This window comes from Perissodus microlepis, chromosome 7 (assembly GCF_051167445.1).
Source record: "Perissodus microlepis isolate ML-2025 ecotype Zambia chromosome 7, ASM5116744v1, whole genome shotgun sequence".
NCBI lineage: Eukaryota > Metazoa > Chordata > Actinopteri > Cichliformes > Cichlidae > Perissodus > Perissodus microlepis.
Genome location: NC_140467.1, coordinates 33234609 through 33259208, shown reverse-complemented (window position 1 = coordinate 33259208; position 24600 = coordinate 33234609). Strand labels below are relative to the sequence as shown.

The following is a 24600-nucleotide window of genomic DNA, read 5'->3' as shown; positions in this document are numbered from 1 at the left end:
CAAAATCTGGCTGTGACATTGGCTTTGTGAACAAATATCCTGAATGAAAGACTTTTGAATCCTCTCCACAGTCAGAGTTGAGGGAGATACGCTGTCACCTATTGAACCCAGCACAAATTTGTTAATTAAACTCTCAAACCCATAAGCCACAATTTCAGCCTACACAGTACTAAACTAGGGGAAGGCGGTCCAAATACAAGTAGAGTAATGCCTTTGTTTTCTGGCCCACATGAAGCTCAGAATGGCACTGAAAAATACAGATTTACAAAATGTTTAGTCAAGGGAAATAAAGCATATCTGATGGAGTGGCTTTTACTTTAGCTGATAACAGAACAGAACTAAAAAGGAACACATTTCTAGATAAAAACAACCAAACAATGAGCTCCTGATCATCTGATACAGAGCTGTTTGCAGAGGTTGTAGGTGAGTGCCACCGCTGTAATGAAGAGAATACCTGCTTCCTCTTATAACGTGAATTTGTCGCATTAGAAACTCACCAGCCAAAACACTGCAGTACAAGAATGTGTTGTACTGGTACTCCTTACAGAAACAGTATGATGTTTTATTGAATCCAAGTGCTCTAGCCCTTGAATATAACATGACCTCCTTGTTTCCAAATCTAATTTACAGAGAAAAATGATATCAGGGCCAAATACTGGATACTGTCCCTGACACTGGAATGATAATGTTAGTAGGTTTGTTTGCATCTAAACTTAAAGTAACTACCAGCTTAAAACTGTATGGCAACCATAGAAATTTCCCTTTATGGAATATATTGTGCTTAACAAGTCTATTAAACAATCACTGAGTGTAAGGTTTATTCCACAGCTTCCCTAAATTAACCACATTGGTAATTAGTCATTTTTATGCCTTTTAACCAATATGTTTTTAATGCTGCAAATGCAAATATATACGTATATATTTATATATATTAATTTAAGAAGCCAAATTCCATTTATTTGCATTACTGAACACAAAAAATAGATTATGTGATTGAATATTATGCTTAAATTCTGACTTCCTTTAAGTCCAGTTTGCCGGCTCAAATTTGGGTATAAAAATAAGAATTTTGTTCAAGCTTTTCAACGATTTCTCAAATATTTGTGTTTTCTTCTTTTTGTGACAGGCTAATAAATTTGTTAAGCACTGCAAGTGCAAATATATTCAATATCACAATAATATATCTATAATAATAATAATAATAATAATAATAATAATAATAATAATAATAATAAATGGCTGCATCTCCCTAAGCCCATTTGTGTCCATCTCCCCTTCTCAAAAAAAGTGAGTTCTTCCTTCCCCCTGTGGCCAAGGGCTTACTAATAGGGGTTCTCTATCAAACAGTTTAGCATCTTCACTTTGAAACATAAAGTGCCTAAATATACAGTAAGCATTAAACTTCCTGCCAAATACTGGCTGATCTGCTAACATAGCTTCAAGGGGGGGGGCAACTGACACTTTGTGTATTTATTTATTAATGGGGGGGGGGGGGGGGGGGGGGGGGGGGTGTTATATTCCAGGCCAAGACTCCATGATCTAATTGCAGGTCATTGATGACACCTTTTTTTGTAAAGGACACAAGAAGCTCAAATGAGTGGTGGTTACAGTATTGCATTTTAGTAAGTGCATTCAACCAAAGTTTGATCAAACACGTACTCTGAAAGAACACAGACTACAAAGACTGCAAAGCTTCTTGTGCCAAGATTATTATTCAAGACTTATTACATCGTTATTACATCTGTAGAGCCAGTTTACTGGAATACAGGTAACACCTAAAGAACCACGACTGCTTTAATGCTACACAAAAAAGGTAAAGATCGTAAACAACAGCCACATTTTTCTTTACAAACACAGATATGGCTGTTCAGGAATTTAATTCATTTAACTCTTTATTTTGCAGTATCATGTAAATCACAGCTAAAAAGTGTAAAAGTGATATAGAAGAAGACAAAAAACAAAAAAGAGCAATGAAAAGTAACGGAGGTCAACAGCTGGAAGCTGCACAGCATGAGGGTGTAAAAATCGGTATTTGTCCTATTATTTCACTTGAAGACTTTTTTTAAATCAAAGACATAAATGTTCAGTATTAGGAAAGCTCTGATTTCCTCTGCAGCTAGGCACTGACTTGTGACCTGGAACTGATCCCCTGTGTGCTGCGCTGCAGTAGCCCATAGCTCCCACACACAGGGGTATAGGGCCACACGGAGTAACAAAATCCTGAGGGGTTTTTGACTTCTGTGTCATTTTTATATGTGAATAAGTGCCAGTGTAAAGATAACTATGCATCACACCACACTCACACACTAGAGCCAAACGTTTAAATATAAAATTCAGCTGAACGTGCTCAAAACATTTCAATCACTGCCCTTCAAGCATGAGAGTCAACAGACACCTAAACAGCCAGGACTCCTCAACATGTAGGACTAATGAGAGTTTTTGAACTCACATGGCAAAAACGAACAAACAAGAAGATTCTCAGTCACCCAAGTACTAAATAAAAGTGTTCCCGGTAGCTTGATCTGATTTTTAAAAAGTTTTTTTTTTGTTTTTTTTTACATTAGAGACCAGCTCTGTCACTAACCTTTTCCTTAGGAAAAATTAACAAAACCCCCCAAAACAAATTAAACTCCTTTACATATCAGGCAGACAACACAGATCTGCTTTCACACAGCAGTTCAGCTTGGACGGAGACTTAGAGATGCATGTCTCCAGTGTATTCACTTAGGTGGAGAGGGCCATATGGGGAGAGGATGGGCTTCTGTGTTAAAGACATACTTGTCTAGACTGAGAAGCTCCATGTCATCAGAGAAGAGCAGATAGAAGTACTTCAATGTCTCTCCCAAGAAGAAACTCTCCATCTTGTCCCGGGGCCCGGTGCTAAGTGGGTCGCGGACGTTGTTAATGGATGTGTAGCCACCACCAGAGACCTGCAAGAATAGAGGCACCTAATCAGAAAGTTAATTTCCCCATTGGGAAGCAGAAAAATATATCATGATGCAAATTAAACTTTTCCAAAGCTGCCCAAAGTTTTACACATGAAAAACAATCAGCTTTCCGTGCATGCACTGTGAAGCCACAAGAGAGGGAGACATTGAACTGTGGTCTTTTCTTTTCTCCATCAGTAATCAGTCTGCACTGCTTTACTTTTTATTTTTGTAAGTTGAAATAAGTGTGTGAACCTAATCATTTTCTTTTATGATCAAAAACTTAAGAAAACTGCAACTGGACTGGACTTTTAAATGATTAAAGCCAATGTTCAAAGTACAAATTTACCCCCCCCCCCCCCCCAAAAAAAATCAGATTCATTTACTGGCTAGTAACGAAAACGCATAATCTGATCTATATTCAGCTGTCTGTACCTTTGTGTACTTATTGAAACTCTGCAGCATGTCCCATCCCCAGTCTCTGTACTTGGCATCTTTGGTGAATCTGTACATGTAGAAGAGACTTTCCACAGTTTCTGGTCTCAGCAGGTTGTGTCTGTCTGCAGGCTGAAGTGTACAGGAGAGGTTGTCAGAACATTGTACAATAAAAACAACAACAACAAAAAAGATGACATAAAGATCAGTGTTTCAGCTTGACCCTTAATACAACCAGTCAGTCCCACAGAAAATGAAAAATACCATTTTGATGACATCTTATAAGAGCAGCAAGGCTACAGTTAAGATTAAATACAAGCTAAGAGCAGGGAGGATCAAAACTCAGTGACTGCACAACAGACATCTGGACAGCAATGAAGTCTGACTCTGTAAACCCCAAGCTTATCGGTATTATTATACTACTTTCTACCTTACAGTACCTACACAAAATACTTAGGCTGAGCGTGTTTAATGTCAAAATCATGTCTAAAAGCAACTTATGTCCAGAAACGTCAGGTGCACACTCACACAATGTGTAAAATCCTTGAGAATTTCAAACGCCTTCCTTAGTTTTTATAACAGAATTTAAATGAGCTCCTGAAATGTTTCAGAACCGTATTTTAATATTAATAGAAGTGGCAGAGCAGAGAAGAACAGTAACCATATAAACCTACAAGCTGTTAATGAAAAATGAAATGAGCCCTGAGGTGGGTTAAGGAGGGTACAGTCATGACTTTGACAACAAACATAAACTCACTGATTAAAATTTCCCTCAAAAGGGTCAAGAACTCTCAGTGGGTGTGCATTACTCTCGGTTATTGCAGCTCGTTAAGTATTGTACTTTTAATACAAAGAAATAACAAAGACTGTTTCGCAATGCAGATCTATAAATTCAAATAAATAAAGACGTTTAAATCATATGTGGTTGTAGAGAGTTCTAAAATGTTCACCAAGCAAAACCTTTGTGCTGGTCAACATCACTTTTTCCCAGCTGCACGATCACAGGGGGTGAAGGGGAGGTCAAAATCTACACTCACTAGCAGCCGCTTCTTAGCTGCTTGTGTCTGTGCTGGACTACAAGAGAGGGAAAGTAAATACAGCTGTTCTCTGAGTATCCAGCCTACATAAACTACAACATTAACATGAAAAATAATGCTTGGAGGAAGTGTTTGATTGCTTTTGGTCTACTAGGTAAACATCAGTCAGCGAGATTCAGTTTATTGCAACAGATTACCTCCATGGATACTCTAGCAACCAGATATCATAGCATAGAGCCCTACATCTCCATACCACATTCAAGCATTCCCACTCTGGTGGGACACACCTCCTTACAGTAACAGTAAGTAATAATTACATACAAGCCACACTGAAAATTAGGGAATACAAAAACCAAAAGACACTTCTACATGTGATTAATGTAATAATACATTTAACAATAATAGTAAAATAAGACATAAGATGATCAATAAGTTGAGTCTCACCTTCACAATAACATCACTCCCATCACTGGCCTGCAGGCTGAAGTGTGCAATCTCTGGGCTCAGTCCAGTCTCCATCTGCTTGTACATCTGGTGACAGGTCTCCATCAGCTGCACAGCCAGATCCATATGATCCCCTGGGAGGCCGTTGTGGGCCCCGAGAGCAAGAGTCCCTGGCAGGAAACATACCAGGTGATCCTGCAGAGTGAGAGATACAGTCCACAAAGAAGAGGCTGAGAAACAATGATAGATTAATGATAGCCAAAAATCGACCAGCTAATGAGTGTCATGGGACTTTTTATTGATACAGATTTAGCTCAAGCACAACGGGTGATTGATTTAACAAGGCAGTTTGTCTATGGTTGACTGACGATGGCATTATAAAAAATAACCCCGAACAAACAAGCGCATTGGATTCAAGACCACCTTATCTTGTCAATGACTCTGAATAAGTATCTCTACCATCTTAGGATTGAAGCGGTTGTGGGACAACTCTCCGACAAAGGTCAACTTGCTGGGTCCCGTCTGTCTCACCAGGTGTTTTTTCACTCCCTCTATGGCCTCAAGGTAGTCCTCCAACAGACTGAACAAAGCATACATATAAAGAGGAAAATTAGCAACATACATAACAGACATTATCATATGATTAGTCAGTCTGCAGTAATGTGGTTTGGGACACTGTAATACTCACTTGATAAAGTGCACTAACTTTTGTTGTCAACATAAAACACAGTTCAAAAATCTCAACTGATCATGACAAAACCAAAATATAAAGCCAGAGTCACAAAGGCGAGAAGAACAAGAAGTTCAGCAACAGACTGTCTGCTGCCACCCAAGAGCTTTGATCTTGACATCACAAATCTATTCAGAGCATGTGGTATCCATTCACAAATGAGTTAAAGTCAAACTGTACTTTAAAAGCTCAGCAAGATTTCTGCATGTGTTCAAAATATTTTGCTCTTCAAAACATGTTGTGGAAATTTGTGTTTCTTGATGTTTTTGTTTTTTGATGTTTTTTTTTTAGGAATCTTGTATATACTAGCTATGAGTCTGACTGAAAACGAGGACAATCAACATCTTTCTAAGATTAGTTAGCAAACTGCTTGTAAATCTCAAGTTCATTACATTGCAACACTTCCTGTTCATCTGTTAGACACACTCTTTTGATCTTTAAGTCCCTTATACCTTTTAAATATTACACGGACAACAAAATGATCGAGTACAGTTCATCTTAGGTGAGACACACACAGACTGATGATGGTTTATTACATTTTTTAGTTCTGCAGTTTAAGCTTTAGCAGTCTGGCACTTTCCCACAGAATCATGGAAAAACAATGGCAAACTGAAAAGCTGTACTCACTTGTCTTCTGTTTTGCCTCCCTGAATCCACTGTTTGAGCAGGTATTCATAGTAGCTGTCTGCCCGGGCACCAAGAGTGAAGACTCCTTTGTGGGTGAACTGGCCGTTGTTGGTATTGATGAACATGGGCACCAGTCCGTCATGTTTGCCGGGCAGTTTGTGGACCAGCGTCATTACCTCATTCACAGCCTCCTGGAGAGACAAAAGCGAGGAATGGGACTAATGAGATGACATGAAACCAACAGCCTCTGTTCACTTACTGCTGATGTTTTGGTTCATGTTTCATTTTTTCCACTTTAAGGCTCATCAAAAGCTGGCACACGTCTGTCTCCGGATGTGACAGAAACGATTTAAGTTCATGTCAGACCGGGCTGAACTTCTTTAGGCATAAATTTATGCTTGTCACTTCAATCCCCAGAGAACGAGTGATGGGTACACAACGTCAGATTTTAACTGAACTGAAACACATCATCTTACCACATTAATTGTTTATTTGTCACTCCATCTCAAAAATACAGATTACAATACATTTTACTGTAATGCAGAGCTTTGTGGTGTCCTAACCTGATACTGTGGGTCCTGAGTGAGGCGGCTCAGCTCTCTGAATTCCAGCTGAATGCTTGTGACTTCAGCGAGCGTACTGTCTGATGTCCATCTGGGAGGATGTGCTGTTCCCTTTCCAATGTTGACATCTGAGAAGGGAATCTTTGAAGGTGTTTTGAAGGCAGGCATCAATCTGGAGCCAATGTCTTTCTTTAAGTGTAGAGAAGAGACCGAATTAAAGAGGAAGTCACCACGTACGTGTTCTAAGATTAAAGCATTATTGAATTTATTTGAAAAATGCAGCTGATGAATTCTAAGTACAGCAAACCATTGTGATGATCAATTTTACTAGATAAACATAAATTATAAATATAGAAAAAAATAAGGAAGATTAACCTTATAAACACTATACTCTAGTTTATAGATATGGTACATGCATGTTCTAATGGGTTCAATTTATTTCACAGCCCTAATTCACGTAACAAGCAAGACGATTTTTGTTATAGGACAACTTACAGCTTTTTCCAAGAAAAGCTGGTCTCCTGTTAGATGGTAAGTGCTCAGCAGCCCCCCCAGGATACGTATGGTTGTTTCAAATAAATTCACATCCACATTCTTGTTAAAGGACAGATCTTTCTCTACCCAGGTCTTTGCTTCTGCAAATTCTGTGCCAAGAAAGGTAAATTACAACCGTGTGAGAAAGAGATACAGGACAAAAAAAAAAAAAAAAGTCTGTACATCTGTATGGCCGAGTTTTACTTCAAGTAACACAATCGAGTGGTGTAGTTACAGAGCACACCCAACCCTGTCAGACGAGACTTAGCTGGTCTGACAGGGTGAAGATTACTCCGTGAAAAAAGACAGTTTTCAAAATTTGTTTTATTGCTATTATTATTATTATTATTATTATTATTATTATTATTATTATTATTATAGATCATACTCCTCCTGCCACATTATTATTCATGGACCATGGATGGGTGATGCAAGCAACAACTAATGTCTCTAATTATGCTTGAAGGCTAGCAGCTGCTACAACGATGGACCTCTACATCTCCTCCTTGGTGGATTTTTTTTCTTGCATAGAGAAATTTTTGGTTAGTCAAAGTAAAATCAGCAGCACTATAAGACAATTATTTTATTTCAAACTAGTCTTGTTAATGGGGGGGGGGGGGGGGGGGGGGTCATATATTCAAGTATAAGCACAATTTCATGGTTTTAGCATAAACAACAAATAACAATAATTTTGTGCAATATCCTACACGGATATCGCGTTTGGTATCAGTTTGGAGACAATTTCAATGATGTCAAGCCCCCCAAAAAACGTCAAACCCAAAAGCCAAAACAAATGAACAAACAAACAAACAAAAAAAAAAAACCTAAAACAAGTAATAATATAAATAATACCTTCTTTTAGGCCCATAATCCACATGGTGTCCAAAGCATCAATCAGCGTCAGACCCAGTCCAAACCATTCACCAAAAGATTTGGAGATGGGCTTGAGTTCATCGTGACCCCAGGCGTAGTCCTTGTAGCCTTTCCAAGCATGTCTGAAGGCATCGCACACTGCCTCCAGTCGCTCTCTAGTTTCAGGTGAAACTACAAGCAAAGGAATAACAATGAATAATTAAAGTGTAAACTTACATCTGTGTCTCCTGCTGGAAGTTCTTTGAACAGCATACTTCTTATTCTTATTATTTGGAGTAGAAAGAGTAGAAATGAAGTAGAAATTCTGTGTCATGTGTTGATGCTTTGAGCACAGCAGGTCTTCATGGTGTGAGTTGGAAACGCTGAGCTATAAAGAGCATATAATAGTAGAACTGGCCAAAGCTATGTTAAAGAATCTGTTTGAGGGGAAATTTTTAAACCTTCTCAGTGCACCCTGAAAGCAAGAAAGGTTTGCTTAGAATTACAGCAAGCAGTGCTGACCTTCTAGTGGGACAGTGTCAGCTGGGTTGGCAGGTGCTGGGGGCACTGCTGCCTCTTTCTCATTGGCTGAGGGTGGAGGTTCTGTAGCCTGGTCAGCTTCAATCATTGCTCCTCTCCAGCTGTGTATTAAAAGTAAACATCTTATTCCTGAATTATTTATATCGGTCTCTCTGATATATCTACTGAAGCATGTGTCACTGCCTCCATCCAGCAAAAAAATGTTTGACTACAATCTTTTATCACCTGACAATCTTCTTTTGTTTTTCCTCCTCTTCACCTTCTTCCTCTTGTACCACCTGCTCTTGCTTCTCCCTGCCGACCGTGTCTGAAACATTTGCATCTCTCTGTAGGCTTGGTGGACCTCTTTTGTTTGCAAATATCTTTTTCTGTGAAAACACACATTGCTAGAGCTAAAAACACAAAGGAAAATATAAAAATATCATGGAAAAGGTCTGATGTGGGTCACAGGTTGTACAGGTCCTTCTCAAAAAATTAGCATATTGTGATAAAGTTCATTATTTTCTGTAATGTACTGATAAACATTAGACTTTCATATATTTTAGAGTCATTACACACAACTGAAGTAGTTCAAGCCTTTTATTGTTTTAATATTGATGATTTTGGCATACAGCTCATGAAAACCCAAAATTCCTATCTCATAAAATTAGCATATTTCATCCGACCAATAAAAGAAAAGTGTTTTTAATACAAAAAAAGTCAACCTTCAAATAATTATGTTCAGTTATGCACTCAATACTTGGTATTGAGTGCATAACTGTGCATATATCTGTGCACATATCGGTACTTGGGAATCCTTTTGCAGAAAATGACTGCTTCAATGCGGTGTGGCATGGAGGCAATCAGCCTGTGGCACTGCTGAGGTGTTATGGAGGCCCAGGATGCTTCGATAGCGGCCTTAAGCTCATCCAGAGTATTGGGTCTTGCGTCTCTTAACTTTCTCTTCACAATATCCCACAGATTCTCTATGGGGTTCAGGTCAGGAGAGTGGGCAGGCCAATTGAGCACAGTAATACCATGGTCAGTAAACCATTTACCAGTGGTTTTGGCAATGTGAGCAGGTGCCAGGTCGTGCTGAAAAATGAAAACTTCATCTCCATAAAGCTTTTCAGCAGATGAAAGCATGAAGTGCTCCAAAATCTCCTGATAGCTAGCCGCATTGACCCTGCCCTTGATAAAACACAGTGACCAACACCAGCAGCTGACATGGCACCCCAGACCATCACTGACTGTGGGTACTTGACACTGGACTTCAGGCATTTTGGCATTTCCCTCTCCCCAATCTTCCTCCAGACTCTGGCACCTTGATTTCCGAATGACATGCAAAAGTTGCTTTCATCTGAAAAAAGTACTTTGGACCACTGAGCAACAGTCCAGTGCTGCTTCTCTGTAGCCCAGGTCAGGCGCTTTTGCCGCTTTTTCTGGTTCAAAAGTGGCTTGACCTGGGGAATGCGGCACCTGTAGCCCATTTCCTGCACACGCCTGTACACGGTGGCTCTGGATGTTTCTACTCCAGACTCAGTCCACTGCTTCCGCAGGTCCCCCAAGGTCTGGAATCAGTCCTTCTCCACAATCTTCCTCAGGGTCCGGTCACCTCTTCTAGTTGTGCAGCGTTTTCTGCCACACTTTTTCCTTCCCACAGACTTCCCACTGAGGTGCCTTGATACAGCACTCTGGGAACAGCCTATTCGTTCAGAAATTTCTTTCTGTGTCTTACCCTCTTGCTTGAGGGTGTCAATGATGGCCTTCTGGGCAGCAGTCAGGTCGGCAGTCTTACCCATGATTGCGGTTTTGAGTAATGAACCAGGCTGGGAGTTTTTAAAAGCCTCAGGAATCTTTTGCAGGTGTTTATTCGTTGATTCAGATGATTAGGTTAATAGCTTGTTTAGAGAACCTTTTCATGATATGCTAATTTTTTGAGATAGGAATTTTGGGTTTTCATGAGCAAGGCTTGAACTACTTCAGTTGTGTGTAATGAATCTAAAATATATGAAAGTCTAATGTTTATCAGTACATTACAGAAAATAATGAACTTTAGCACAATATGCTAATTTTTTGAGAAGGACCTGTATAATACACAACAGATGTATATAGCCAAACCCTAATTTTGAAGGAGGAGCATTTTGGTGTTTTGATACGGAATGAGAAAAGGATCTGAGAAACTAAGCACACTGCATGCTCATAGAATAGCAACAAGAACACCCTGCTTTATAGTCCATTTAACTATAAAAAAGCACCACAATTTTCAAATTAAACATCACATTGCATTAAATATTAACAGAAACAGAAAATTGGGATTATGAAATCAGCGAGAAAGGGCTTATAGAGGTCATAAATGAGTAAGAAAAAGGGGTTATCATGTTTATGCAATTTTTGTGTACTTGCTACAGCACAATAAACAATAATTACACAGAAAAAAAAATAATTCTACAAAAAAAATAATTACATTTTAACAAGTGTTAAAGCTGGGTAAGTGTTACTAGACATCCAAGAGACATCCACAGGTGTTTTTAGACCAGAGCAAGGTTCAAACGCCAAGTTTCAAAAGCTGAGTCAGCACTGAATACCTCAGGCATGAAGACCTGTTTTGTTTTTTAATTTCCCCATATTCTTTTCAGGTTTTTTTGTTGTTTCTTTGTTTTATTTATTTATTTATTTTTACCTACTGCAGTTTTAACTTATGCTTCCAAAATAAAGAAGTACAAATACAACTCTAACCTTAACTGGAGGCTTAACCAATATGGGGATATTTGGTCCTCTGGCTTCTCCTGCAGCATCTGGAACAACAGTTAGCCGCAAATGAGGTCCCCCCACCGGAGCTGGAGCTTTACCTGCAGCCTGGCCCAACACTGGCTTCACACCTGGAGGAATGGCCTTTAATTCTCTGTCATTCAACTCCAGCCAGTCCTCCTGGTCAGACAAACCTACACAAGCACATGCACACATAAGAAAAGAAGGCCGTCATGATGGTAGCCCAGTAAACTACATTGTAGAGCTATTGCTAAATATTTTAATTATAAACTATGATCACTGTGTCCTGGAGCTGTAATTTTTTTAATCACTGTAAACATGGCAAACACCCAATCCAAATAACCATTTAGCTACATAAAAAGTAAGACCATTAAAATTAATAACAGACTTTTGTCTCTGTGTATGTGATGTTAGCTTAGCATGGAGAGGGAAGTGTTTACCTCTCCAATGTTCTGTGATGCTGCTGTAGGAGAGCAGTCCCAATATGAGCAGCAGAGCCAGCAGGAACAGGATGAGGCTTCGCTGGAGCCGAGACAGCTGCTTCCATTTCTGTGGGCAGATAAACAGTGCTAGCTAAACTGGAACACATCTAACAGCTCTGAATTTCAATCACAGATGTCTCAAAGGAGGTTGTAATTTCTCCCCAACAAATCTGTTTATGCTCCTTTTCAAAAAAAGTAGGAGCGTAAAAGAAGGAGGCATGATAGTCTTCTTACCCTGTATAAACTCCACATCTCTTTCCGCTTGGTGCAAGTACATTTTCAAATTTCTCATCTAACCAGCTAAACCCAGCAAAGCAGAGGGAGTGAGAAAACCAGCGTCTCTGAGGAGAGAAGGCAACAGGCACCCTGGCACCACTCTGCTCTAATTAACACCTGTGCAACATCATGAAAGCATTGAACCATTGTATGAGCCATGGCCTCAGGGGGCATTTTCATTTCAACATAATGAGGATATTCTGTTCAGCCTAACAGTCCAAAAATTGTGCACTGAAAGCAGTGTTTGAAATCACCAGGAGACTCATGATTCAGTTTTATACTTTTTGGCCAAACTGTGACGTTCAGATCTGCAGTCAGAGAACAGACCGTACATAAAATATGGCTGATACTTCCATGACATCACGAATTGGTTACTTAAGTTTAGTTGTGAAGCCTCAAGTTGAACATTTCTGATGGCAACATGTTGTTGTGTTGAAACTAGATGTAATAAGCAAGGGTAGGGGAAAACTGAGAAACCAAGGCTCACTGCTACTTGTCGATAACATGGTAAATCCCTGTGCATCCTCCCCCTTTGAACTGTAATGGAAACCAAAATTTACAAAAACACCATGTTGCATTAACCTACAACTAGCGACTAAGGCCATAAACTCACCCAGAAAGTGTTTACTAAGCTCACAGACAAGAGCCTTCAACTGTTACTGTCATTTTCCTTTTAATTTCCATCCAACTAGAGATCTTTTTGAAAAGAGACGCCCCCTACTGGTCATCAGGAAGAATGCAGATTCAAGGCACTTCACTTTTCAAACACAGAATAAGTTGCACTTCTATAGTGCTGCAGTCAAATGCTCCAAACCTATGGGATAAAAACATTCATAGAAATGGAATCCTACTGTGCCAACACTGGAAGAGAGGCAGGATTCATCCTGAGCAGATCAATCGTTCATCACATGGAGACAGACAACCATTATGCTTGTTTACACACCTATAGTGCCATGACTTGTTCCCTACCAGATTTCTTAGTGTCTTACATATTTGTCACACACAACCAGTTCTCAAAGGACACCTATCGTTTTTCCTTATTTTCTCTTACCATGACAAACTGTCATCTTAAATACAGCCAGAGTTTCACATAAGGTCTACAGCACAGACCCACGTGCCATTTAAAACTTCTATTTACGAGGGGCAACCAATCAGAAGAAAACTAGCTAAAAGGAAGGGAGCTAAAACGGCTCTTTTCAATTAGTGGATGAACCAGTTTAACATACATTAAAAAAGAAAGCATTATTAAGCATGAATTAACACCTTTACATAACATAGCTTAAATGGATGGATTGACCAATTCCAAATTCATGTACAACTATAAAATCAGCGCAAAATCCGTTCCTGACAGGCTGCAATGAGATACCCCTCCAGCAAACCGGCTTTTTGTACCCTCTTAAGCTTTTTTCTGAGAAAATTTAATTCAGTGCTCTAATAGCAGGAGATGGATGTTAAACTACCCTACCCTTCTCAAAGTTCATATAACACAATGAACAAAAGCCAGTCATTCAATGACCTCATCTGCAGAGAGAGAGGAGGAAAAGTATGAAATTCACTGCTTCCCACCTGTTACGTGTGCTTTTAGAAATGTAGGAAAAACACCCACTATGACTGAAACAAGGGCAGAGCACTTATTGAAGTCCCTTGTGCAGTGTGAGAAGCAAGCATTGAGCTCCTCAGAGGAACATGATTTGCAGAGAATGGTTTTCTCAGGAACCATAAACTGTCATTAAATTTGACGACCCTCAGGTGCAAGTCGACAGTCCCTGCTTCTTTAAGAACAGGTTTTATAGAAGAAATGTCAGATGACATACTGCTGAACTAAAACATTACAGATTAGTCGATAAGAGCAGTCATTTGCCTTTCCGGTTCAGAGGACAAAATTAATTCCATTTACGAGAGCCAACCGTGCAGTTAAAAAGTGAAGGAAAGTAATTGCACAGTGTTTATTACAGAAGCATTTTTGCTTATGATCTGGGCATCTGTAGAATTTCTCTTACCAGATTATCACAATCCTTTTTATAGCATTCAATAACAGCAACTAAGACTGTTAAAAACTGAATGCAAAATTGATTCTGTGCATTATGGCAAAATAAAAGCGGACATTGATTTGAGAACTGAATGTTGAGGCCAAGTCGAACACTGTTTAAAATGAAGCAGATTTGTTGGGAAAAATCATTTGTATTTGCAGATTCCTATGAGTGTATATGGATCTCAAGGGTTCAATTTGTCAGCAGTCATCTTGAAATGCTTCTGGATAGTTATTTTGAAGTCTTATTTAAAATAAAAATTTTCTTCCAGAGCTATTTTACTTTTAATTCTGTGAAGCTGTTTTTGTATTATATCCAGTTTTGTTTTTGTTGCAATTTTAATAGAGCGTGTGTGTGTGTGTGTGTGTGTGTGTGTGTGTGTGTGTGTGTGTGTGTGTGTGTGTGTGTTCCTTTCTTTTGCATAGTTTTTAAATGACTGAGATATATTTGGGGGGTTTTTCATATTGAAATTATATACAGCAAAAAATTGAAGGAACACTTTAAACACATCAGATCTTCTTCAGGTTCCAGGTTTCGCCTCATGTGACACAAAACCTAGCTAAATGGAAAACTAGTGGGAAAACACACAAAACAAACAAAAAAACAGGAGGAAACAGTGTCAATGGCTTCCACCATCAGGAACAATTTTTCAGTAATGCATTTTATTGAGTCATTCTATTTTATTTCATTAATTTTCCTTTATTTATCCAGGTAAAAGTCTAATTGAGTTTAAAATCTCTTTTCCAAAAGCGACCAGGCCAAAGTGCAGCAGAAGTTACAACAAATAACAATATAAAAATATTATATTTATTTATATATTTATACAGTTTGGCTACTGTAACAGTAATTTCCAACTTTTAAGACAAATGAAGCATAGCTTATCTTATAGCTTATTTTATATCGAATCAATGGTGTCAAATTTGATTATTACTCATTTATTTATTTATTTATTTTGAAGTGTAACACATTTGTTGGCATTGCCCCCAAATTTTGTTTTAAAATACAGTTTCTTGATTTCCTCTGGAAGTGATACTTCTACCACCATCTTTGGTGTTTTGGTGTAAATTTGACAATTTAAATTAGGACTTGTCTCTGTGCCTCAGGAGAGCAACAGTGCAGAGTGCAAGGGAAATGGGTTAGAAACCTTCTGTTGCTTTTAACTCTGTCTTTGAGCGAGTGTTTTACATGCAAATGCAGCACCGATTATGCCACAACCATTGTGTTTAAAAGTGATTTAATGGTAATTATGCCCCGATTATGTCAAGAGGAGAAGCTCCAACTGTAGGCAACACCTACACTTATGTGCTGTTAGAGTAATCAGAAAATTCACATGAACACAACCTTCAAGTCAAAACAACAACTCAAAAAGTCAGAGAAAATTTTGGCATTCTTGTTAGCAAAACATGAAACCACGTCATTTGAATGTAAATATTTTGCTGACGGCAAGAAATTTAATTACAGCCATTTTTCTGCAGAGATTTAAACAGTGAAATACCTTGAATTCAAGTTGAAATCCTGCACTTCAGCTGTTTGAATTAAAATAAACTGCGATCTGTCATTGTCTAAAAACTTATGGACCTAACTACAAAGCAGCTACATACTGAAAACCGTTATCATTGTTTATCTGCACAATTTAGCCTCTCTCGACTGTCGTGTACTGTTGTTTCCACCTTACAACTTAAAAGAACATGAAGACACTGAAGCTGGAAGAACAAATTTGCTACTTGGGAAATGGAGCCATCTGAGGAGCATGAGGACTACAATTTCTTAGCAGCAAATGACTTTACCTCTTTAAAAAGAAAAAGGACCACTTTCCACCCAGGACACCATGTCCTAGCTACTGTTCTGGTCTCCTGTTCTGCCTGCATGGTTTGTTTGTCCTATGAGTGTGACATAAAATACATCACAAACAGGATGTGATATTCCTGAGCTTATATCAACCTGCAGAGGAAACAAAGTAGTGCTTAACGAACAACATCTGATTCACAGCTTTTCTATTTAAAGCTGAGAAATGGATGTCATCCATTAATTCATTAAGAACCAAGGCAGTCCCATTGTGAGAAGGTTGTAGGACAAGTTGTACAAGGATGAAAGAAACCTTTTAGCAAAGCAGCACTGTGACTGTCAACCCCCCTGAGGAAGAGCAAAGATGAGTATTGAGACACTGAATATGCACAGCATAATATCCTTGCGAGTACTAAACTTGACAAAGAAGATGAGGACCCTCACAGATTAAACGCACAAGGATGAGAGCAAAAGTAAAGAAAACAAGATTAAAGAAATTGAATGTAAAGAAAACAAGATTAAAGAAAATGTTCTGGGAGACAAAAGAGAAAGTGAGGGGACCAATATCTATTTGATCTCGCTGGAGTGATCGGACACATTATGTGCTCAGGGGATGCTTTTATCTGAAGAGGTTTAAAGTTCAGGCTGCTCCACAACAAAGGAGGCGTAAGAAAGGAAAACTGAAGCCCTGGGAATCGATTTGTTACAAAAACAGGTCATAAAAACAGAGATAATCAATCCAGTCAGACTTGTAACTAAATAGTCTAATGCTTACAGCTGAAGAACAGAGAAACTCATTAACAAGTGGTCTTATCTTAATGGTGTTTCGCTCACTCAGTTTATCAAACACGTTCCCACCCAGTAACAGGAACACAAATAACACAACACATATTTCTACATCCGTTCAACTTCAAATTTAAAAGCTGTTTCTAGAGACCAGAGTAAGTGCGGTGTAGCAATCAAGTTAATTTGGATGAGCATTTCTCATACTTTGGTTCAAAGCTGATGTCAGTTACCAGTGTTTTCCCTCCACTGGCTGCTGCTTGCTCCACTAGGGGGACTGTGTATTTGTTGTCTTTTAATCGCCATTTGTATTTTACTAACATTCATTCTTGTGTTTCCACGTTCATATTTTCCCAGTATCCCAATTGTTTCCTTGTTGTCATCTCCCTCTGGTTTGCCTAAATGTTAGTTCCCTGTCCTTCCTTGTTTCTAACGCCCCTTTTATTTTAATAACTGGGCTTTGTGTATTGGCTGCGACTTCTTGTCTTCATCTTTTCTCCTTATTCCACCTGTGTCTCATTTCCTAGCTTTGTGATTATCTGCGTGCAATAGGCTCAGCATTTGTGGTTCCTACAAAGCAAGATTAACGACTTAGCAATCTATCTGGATCTTAAAGTCTGAGTTTTATGCATCACACGAGTGGTTCTCTTTCTTTTTACCAGGCTAAATTATTGGGGCAACTTATGATGAACATAACCTGGTCGGAGCAAGTTATGTTCAGAATTTTGGTTTAAGAATTATCTGGCCGCCTTTTAGCCAAATCATTTATTTACATGTTTTAAGTGCAGTAGGTTTACAGATTATCTGCAGGGCAAATACATTTTGTGTGCGCCAATCTGTTAAGCCATCTACCTTGCTAATATGATGAATGAACCTGCAAAGTTGCAGCAGTGTAAACTGTGCATCAGATTCCCACACTGGAAGCGATTCACTCACTGCACATTGTTTTGAAGATCACTCCAAATGTTCCAGGTGCCGGTTGCCTCGGTAACCCCCTAAAGTTTTTACTACTACCATACATCAACCAGCTTAATCCTGCATGCACACTGGTAGTTCAGTGATTCACCAGGAACAAATCTCATGCCCTGCCCACTTCATGTAGCTAGTGGTTATAATTTGCCTGTAGTCACCAAATGCCACATTCACTTTATATGTTCACTGTTCACCACATTGCTTCCATTGCGGGTGCAGCATACAAAGCTGGAATTGCAGCTACAAGAACACAGAACACACGCTAAGAATATCTGTTCAGTCAGTAAAGTCAGTTTCACTTTGATCTGCCAACAAACTAAACCACGTCTCCTTTATTAAGCTATGAGACAGTAACCTTTAAACCATTAAAGTCTGAGAACTTACAGCCATCAACTTGTAAGTAAGCAGCAGTGCCAAGAGCATATTCAGAAATAAAACCATTAACTTGAATTAAAATGTTTTTTTAATTGCTGTCAAATCACAAGAAGCTCCAGAAAATACGATTAATCTAAGTTTATTGTTTACTGTTATGTTCTCTGTAGATTGTGATGCATTTTATCATCATCATTCGTTAACGTCTGTGATTGGAGGAGGCAGCATTCGCAGGGATCTTTTTGTGCGTCAGAAGTGTCACATGATGTATGACAGATTGACTTTTATGTGTGCACACACAGACCCTGAAGCTGAAAACCCAAATTAACGGAGCAAATTATCGAATGGGGTTTTAGGTTTTGTTAAATCAGTTAAAGCAAGGAAAGCCTGGATCTGTTAAATTTCCTTTGTAGTACACCCCACAGGCCAAGAAAACACATCAATACTTTTGGTTTATGTTTCTATTTACATTCTTTATTTAAATTATTTTTTAGGTTACCATTATTATTTTCTTTATCTTGAGTCTGTAGTTTTCTGGGAGATCATTACTTATGTTGTTTAGATAAGTGATTCTGCACAATATCACACATACACAAAACAGCACACAGCCATCAAGTATCATTACATCTGCCCTCTTTACAAAATGACTGCCTGCGTTTGATGCATTTAGGAGAAAATTGAGGCTACAAAAAACAACATGGCCTGAACTCAACTCTACCTGAAAGGGCACTGCACTAGTTCACATAAAAGGTGTTTACTTGTTTGGAGTTTTGATGATGATGACGGTGTGTACTGCTGTCTAACACACTAGTCCTAAAACTCTAAAGTGCTTTGTGCTATTAAAAGCTGGTATTGTAACTCTAGTCACAAAACATGATTCACTTTGCATTCACAAACACTTAAAAGGATTACTGAACACTTTGGTTATCAAAGCACAAATAAATTATTTCCATATACTGATATTTCTTTTAAGCGTTAGCCCTGTGGCCTGACGTGTTGTTGCCAGCACAACCAACTAACCTGTGTCTCTACCGTAACTTCTCAATTTGCTCATCAGCTTCTTTAACTCGATGTATATTTAACAATTTCCAATCTGTTCCTGATTGACAAATAACTGTACATGTCTCAGCTTCATCATTTTAGTTTGAAAGTCAAGTCATCTTTATTTATATAGCACATTTAAAAGACATCAAGTGTCGGCCAAAGTGCTGAACAGAGGGATAATATAATAAAAGAATTAAAATAGAAAGAAAACATTTTAAAAATAATTGTAAGACATGTAAGAGTATATAGCATATAATGTACATGCAAATATGCACATACATCTACAAAACTGTACACATTCACACACAAGCACACATATGTGAACATAACGTATATACACATACAACATCATCCAATAAGATAAGAGACCAAATAGACAGAATAAAAAAAAGATATCAAAGAGATCCGAAAGCCTTGGAAAATAAGTAGGTCTTGAGATTCGATTTAAAGACTTCCAAGGATGAAGAGGATTTTATGAAGGGGGGAAGACTATTCCAGAGTCTCGGGGCGGCAATGGAGAAAGCCCTGTCACCTCTAGATTTGAGCTGGAGCGTGGAACTGATAAAACCATCTGACGGGAGGAGCGCAGAGATCGAGTGGGTAAGTGCAGGCTAAGAAGATCTGAAATTGTTCACTTCCTGCCACCATCGACTCACTTCAGTTTGCTTACCGGACTAATCGTTCCACAGACGATGCCATATCTCACCTGCTCCACACATCCCTGAGTCACCTGGACACTGGCAGAGGGAATTATGTTAGGATGCTGTTCGTGGACTACAGTTCAGCATTCAACACAATAATTCCCTCTAAGCTTTTCACCAAGTTGACGGATCTAGGACTCAGCTCATCACTGTGTCAGTGGATCCTCAACTTCCTCACAGACAGACCCCAATCAGTGAGGGTGGGAAAACAAGTCTCCCCCTCCATCTCACTCAGCACTGGAGTGCCTCAGTGCTGTGTTTTAAGCCCCTTGCTGTACTCACTGTACACTTATGACTGTGTAGCCACATCAGACACCACCTCCATTGTCAAGTTTGCTGACGACACTGTTGTTGTGGGCCTGATCTCCGACAACATTGAGACGGCCTACCTGGAGGAGATTAGGAACCTGGAGACCTGGTGCCAGGAGAATAATCTCCTCCTAAACATCAGCAAGACTACGGAGCTGATCGTGGACTTCACTACAAAGCAGGCGAGGAATTACAAACCCCTCATCATCAGTGGCACGCCAGTGGAGAGAGTGGACAGTTTCCGATACCTGGGTGTCCACATCACTCAGGACCTGTCATGGTCCTGTCACATCAACACCCTGGTTAAGAAAGCCTGTCAGCGTCTCTTCTTCCTCAGAAGACTTAGAGACTTCCATCTGCCACTGAAGGTGCTCAAGAACTTTTACTCCTGCACCATCGAGAGCGTCCTGACGGCAAACATCTGCACCTGGTTTGGGAACAGCACCAAGCAGGACAGACGAGATCTGCAAAGAGTGGTGCGCTCAGCCGAACGCATCATTCAATCAGAGCTCCCTGACCTGCTGTCCATCTACAACAAGCAATGCAAGTCCAAAGCTAGGAAGATTATGATGGACCTCTCCCATCCCAACAATGGACTCTTCTCACTGTTGAGGTCTGGGAAGCGCTTCCGCTCCCTTAAGGCCAAAACAGAGAGAATGAGGAGGAGCTTCTTCCCCCAGGCTATTCGGGCCCTGAACCAGGTGTAGGACTGGACTCTCCCACACACATCACTATAAGACTGAACTCTCACACACATCACATCACCACACGCACCACCACACATTTCCTATAATTTATAATCTTTATAATCTCTTTCTGCTATTTGCACATTTTTTACTGTAAATTTCTAAGTTAACTTGTAAATTTTGTAGTAACCTGTAAATTGTAAATACTGTAAAACTTTTTTCTGTCATTTAATGGTCGGGCATTGCACAGCTACAAGCATTTCACCCCCATGTCATACTGTGTATGGTTGTGTGTGTGTGACAAATAAAATTTGAATTTGAATTTGAAATGTAACCTGGAGCCAAACCATGGAGAGCTTTAAAAACAAATAGTAAAACCTTAAAATCGATTCTATGTTTAACTGGTAGCCAACGTAGAGATGCGAGTACTGGGGTAATATTCTCTCTCTTTCTAGTACCCGCCAGGAGCCTTGCGGCTGCATTTTGAACAAGTTGCAGGCGAGTCAGGCTTGAGTGACAAATGCCTAAATAGAGAGAGTTACAATAGTCAAGACGTGACGATATGAAAGCATGGATAACAGTTTCCAGGTCTTTAGATGACAGGATATTTTTGAGTTTAGAAATGCTCCTGAGTTGGAAAAAACTGCCACAAACAACTGAATTTATTTGCTTGTCCAGCTTGAGAGTGGAATCAAAAATGAAACCAAGATTTTTTACATGGGGATGTACATTAGCTGATAATGGGCCCAAATTGTTTCTTATGAGACTAATAGAGTCCTGCTTACCGAAGATTAATTAATGTCAGTTTTGTCATGATTTAGTTTGAGAAAGTTCAGAGACATCCAGCAATGTATGTCGCTAAGACAGTCTGAGACTTTCTGCAGTGTACTATCAGCACCTGGTTCTCCTTTCCCCTTTGGATATGTGTGTGTGTGTGTGTGTGTTTGTGGTTTTAAGCCTAGTTCAACCACTTTGACATTTTTGGCTATTTGCCTTTACTATCTTTTCTAACCCTCTCATTCCAGTTTTTAGTGCTGACTCCAGCCTCCAAGTCACTCCTGGTCCTATGCCCTAAAAATCCTCTTTAGGTGGCACCGTTTTAGATAATTATACGTGCATTCCTGTTTCATGTTTCTAAAATCTTTAAGAAACTTCACGTTCATTCGTCAGCCGAGCTCTGTATATCAAATTACAGGACTACTCACTCTCCAGCAGGACTGCCTTCGGTGTTTGCCATTGTTGTAGTTCTGACTGTGTGGGTCACTGAGTGTCAGAGAGATGAAGTCCTTTCTGGAAGGCGGGTACATCCTCTGATCGGGGTTGATGGTCGTATGTCATAGAACCTGCCCTAAGAAATGAAGAACACACGAAGTTAGGACTATTCCCTAAAATAAAGTGGAATGTAAATGTAAAATCCATCAATTTCAGCATTTTTTCCCTTACACATTCTTTCACATTGCAATTGTAAGAACTGTAAGCATGCTGGCTTACATTAGATTAGTCAGCTTTATGACAGCTTTTGTACACCTGACATGCAAGCCTTTTACTATGCTGCTTCTTCTGTTGGACTCATAAACAATAAAATAAGTTTTATTTGTGCTGACAGTGTCAGCACAAATACACCCCCACATAAGAGATGTAGTGTGTGCATGCTCCTTGGTGATGTTTTGGGAAGCAGTATAAAAACTCTGGATTTTAAAAACCCAAACTTTAACATGCTCTGTAATTCTTTTAAGGACAATTATCAAGATGCAAGTAAGCGTGTGTACGGCAGTACGAGTCATCTTTTTCCTTTTAACACCATGCTAGCTAAAGCGTAAAAGACTCGACGTTAATCCAGTTTTTCTCACATCGCTGTCACGCTGTGTAAATAACACCACAGAGTCCAAGTCAGAAGTCAAACACTCAGCTGCTTCCCTCTCACCTTTGTGCCTGGTTGGCTGCCTCACAGCGACGCTATTATCCCCAAAACTGAACAGCTGCTAGCGGGCTACCAGAGGCTAGCTGTGGCTCTTCGGGTCGTTTCTGAATGGAGCGAAATTTTATTTAAGACGCAGGTTAACAAACATGCAGCGCAGTCCTGTGTTCGAGCAACACACAATAAGACCCAAAATAAACTGGAGCAAATACGGTTGAAGTTAAGAGATAGGAAAGCAAAGGGAGATACGGAAAAGACCTGACAAGCTCTGACGAGGTAGGTCATGTGATGTGCGCACGTGATCTGAGAGTGTTTGAATTAACCCGTAACAACCCGGTTTCTTAACGAATTTGGCTTTGTGCTTGAGGTCATCATTTAACTTTATTTTAGCTTCTTTTTCTTTTCATTGAACACATTGTGTGGTGTTTTTAGTAACATCGTTTTAGAAATGTATTTAGTTTAAACAGTACAACCCTGAAGTTTGTTTCCGCCACTGAATTACTAAATAAACAAACTTCCGTTTTAGTTACGTTTGATTTACATTCGAAAAATTTCAGCGTAATAATTCAATCTTCTAAAAAATGACTCCAAATTTAATTATTTATTAAGAAATAAATAAAGCAGGGGAACTTCAGTACCACATTATATAAACGCATCCACTATATACATTCTAAAATAATAAAAAGAAATAATTTCACATGCCACTGCTCATCTGTTACTGTCAGTTTTATGAGCAGTTTTCATGATAGAGACCTTGATTTTGAGATATTTATAATATCTTTTTCTTTATTTTTTTGTAAACTTGTTTTGTATATTTCATTTTCTGTGACTTAAAGTGCAATGCCTTATCCAGTATGATCTTTCTCTGAATTTTTCAATTTATTAACTTGAAATTTCAAGTTATTGTCTCACTTTGGAGTTTGAGTTACAAGGCCATAACTTGAAATTTTAACCCTTTAAGGTCCACACTAAGAAAAAAGCAATGGAACATTTTTTTTTTGTTTACATTTCTTATTGACTTGGGTGAGTAATAACCACAATCAATATTTTTTTTTTCAATAGACCCTATAGTTTTTAAAATATTCATTCCATCAAAGGAAAGTATTATATCAAACAACAAAATACATATTTTTTTAAATCTGCAACTGTGAAAAATGTGCAGCAGCACAAAATACTCACATTCAGGCCACTTCTGATTGAATGCTACTGTGCAAAATAATTTTTGTTTTTAAAAAAACAAAACAAAAACTGTGCAAATCAAGAACATCTACTGGTTTTGGTCATTGGGGTCTTAGGGTGTAGCATTTATTCTGTGGTCATGGAGAGCTGAATCATGGTTGTCCAACTGTAGATGCTGGCTTGTTAACTTGGTTCAGACACAGCCAGGCAGAAACCTTTTGAGAGCCATCGGTTTCTGGTCCACTAGGGCACAGTCCCTCTTGTAGACCAGGAATTCAAGTCAAGGATGTATCCGAACACTGGCATATGCCATCTCCTTAACTTGTGACTTATAACTTGTCTTATACAGGTGTTATAGCATATCAGAAAGCTCAGTTCCTCCCATATGCTAATTATATACAGGGATGAGTGATGGGCATCAAATGGTGATCTTTGCATTGGACTCTTTGCTCCACCGTTTGACCAATGAAAGAGGCATGAGGTTGTCAAACCATTTTACTGCAATCATACCTTCATCAGACCTGTAATCACAGGTTCCATGGCCCTTCTTCATCAGGTCTTTGTCTGCCATCAGGGGAGCTCCACCGGTGCAGTTTGGTCATACAGTACCAATGCACCTGACA

At 39.1% G+C, this 24600-nt stretch overlaps 1 protein-coding gene across 1 annotated transcript; it reads right to left on the bottom strand.

Moving 5' to 3' along the window:
- Nucleotides 1–1594: 1594 nt before the first annotated feature.
- On the bottom strand, nt 1595–23095 carry man1b1a (mannosidase, alpha, class 1B, member 1a). The gene is made up of 14 exons (XM_084934723.1): nt 22805–23095; nt 22086–22228; nt 11881–11989; nt 11408–11613; nt 8915–9057; nt 8672–8790; nt 8150–8341; nt 7259–7407; nt 6764–6952; nt 6201–6391; nt 5303–5423; nt 4844–5038; nt 3363–3494; nt 1595–2930 (listed from the first exon to the last, which is right to left on the bottom strand). The coding sequence occupies exons 2-14, from the start codon at nt 22185–22187 to the stop codon at nt 2721–2723; spliced, it is 2058 nt and encodes a 685-aa protein (XP_084790849.1). The 5' UTR covers nt 22188–22228; nt 22805–23095; the 3' UTR covers nt 1595–2720.
- Nucleotides 23096–24600: the final 1505 nt, after the last annotated feature.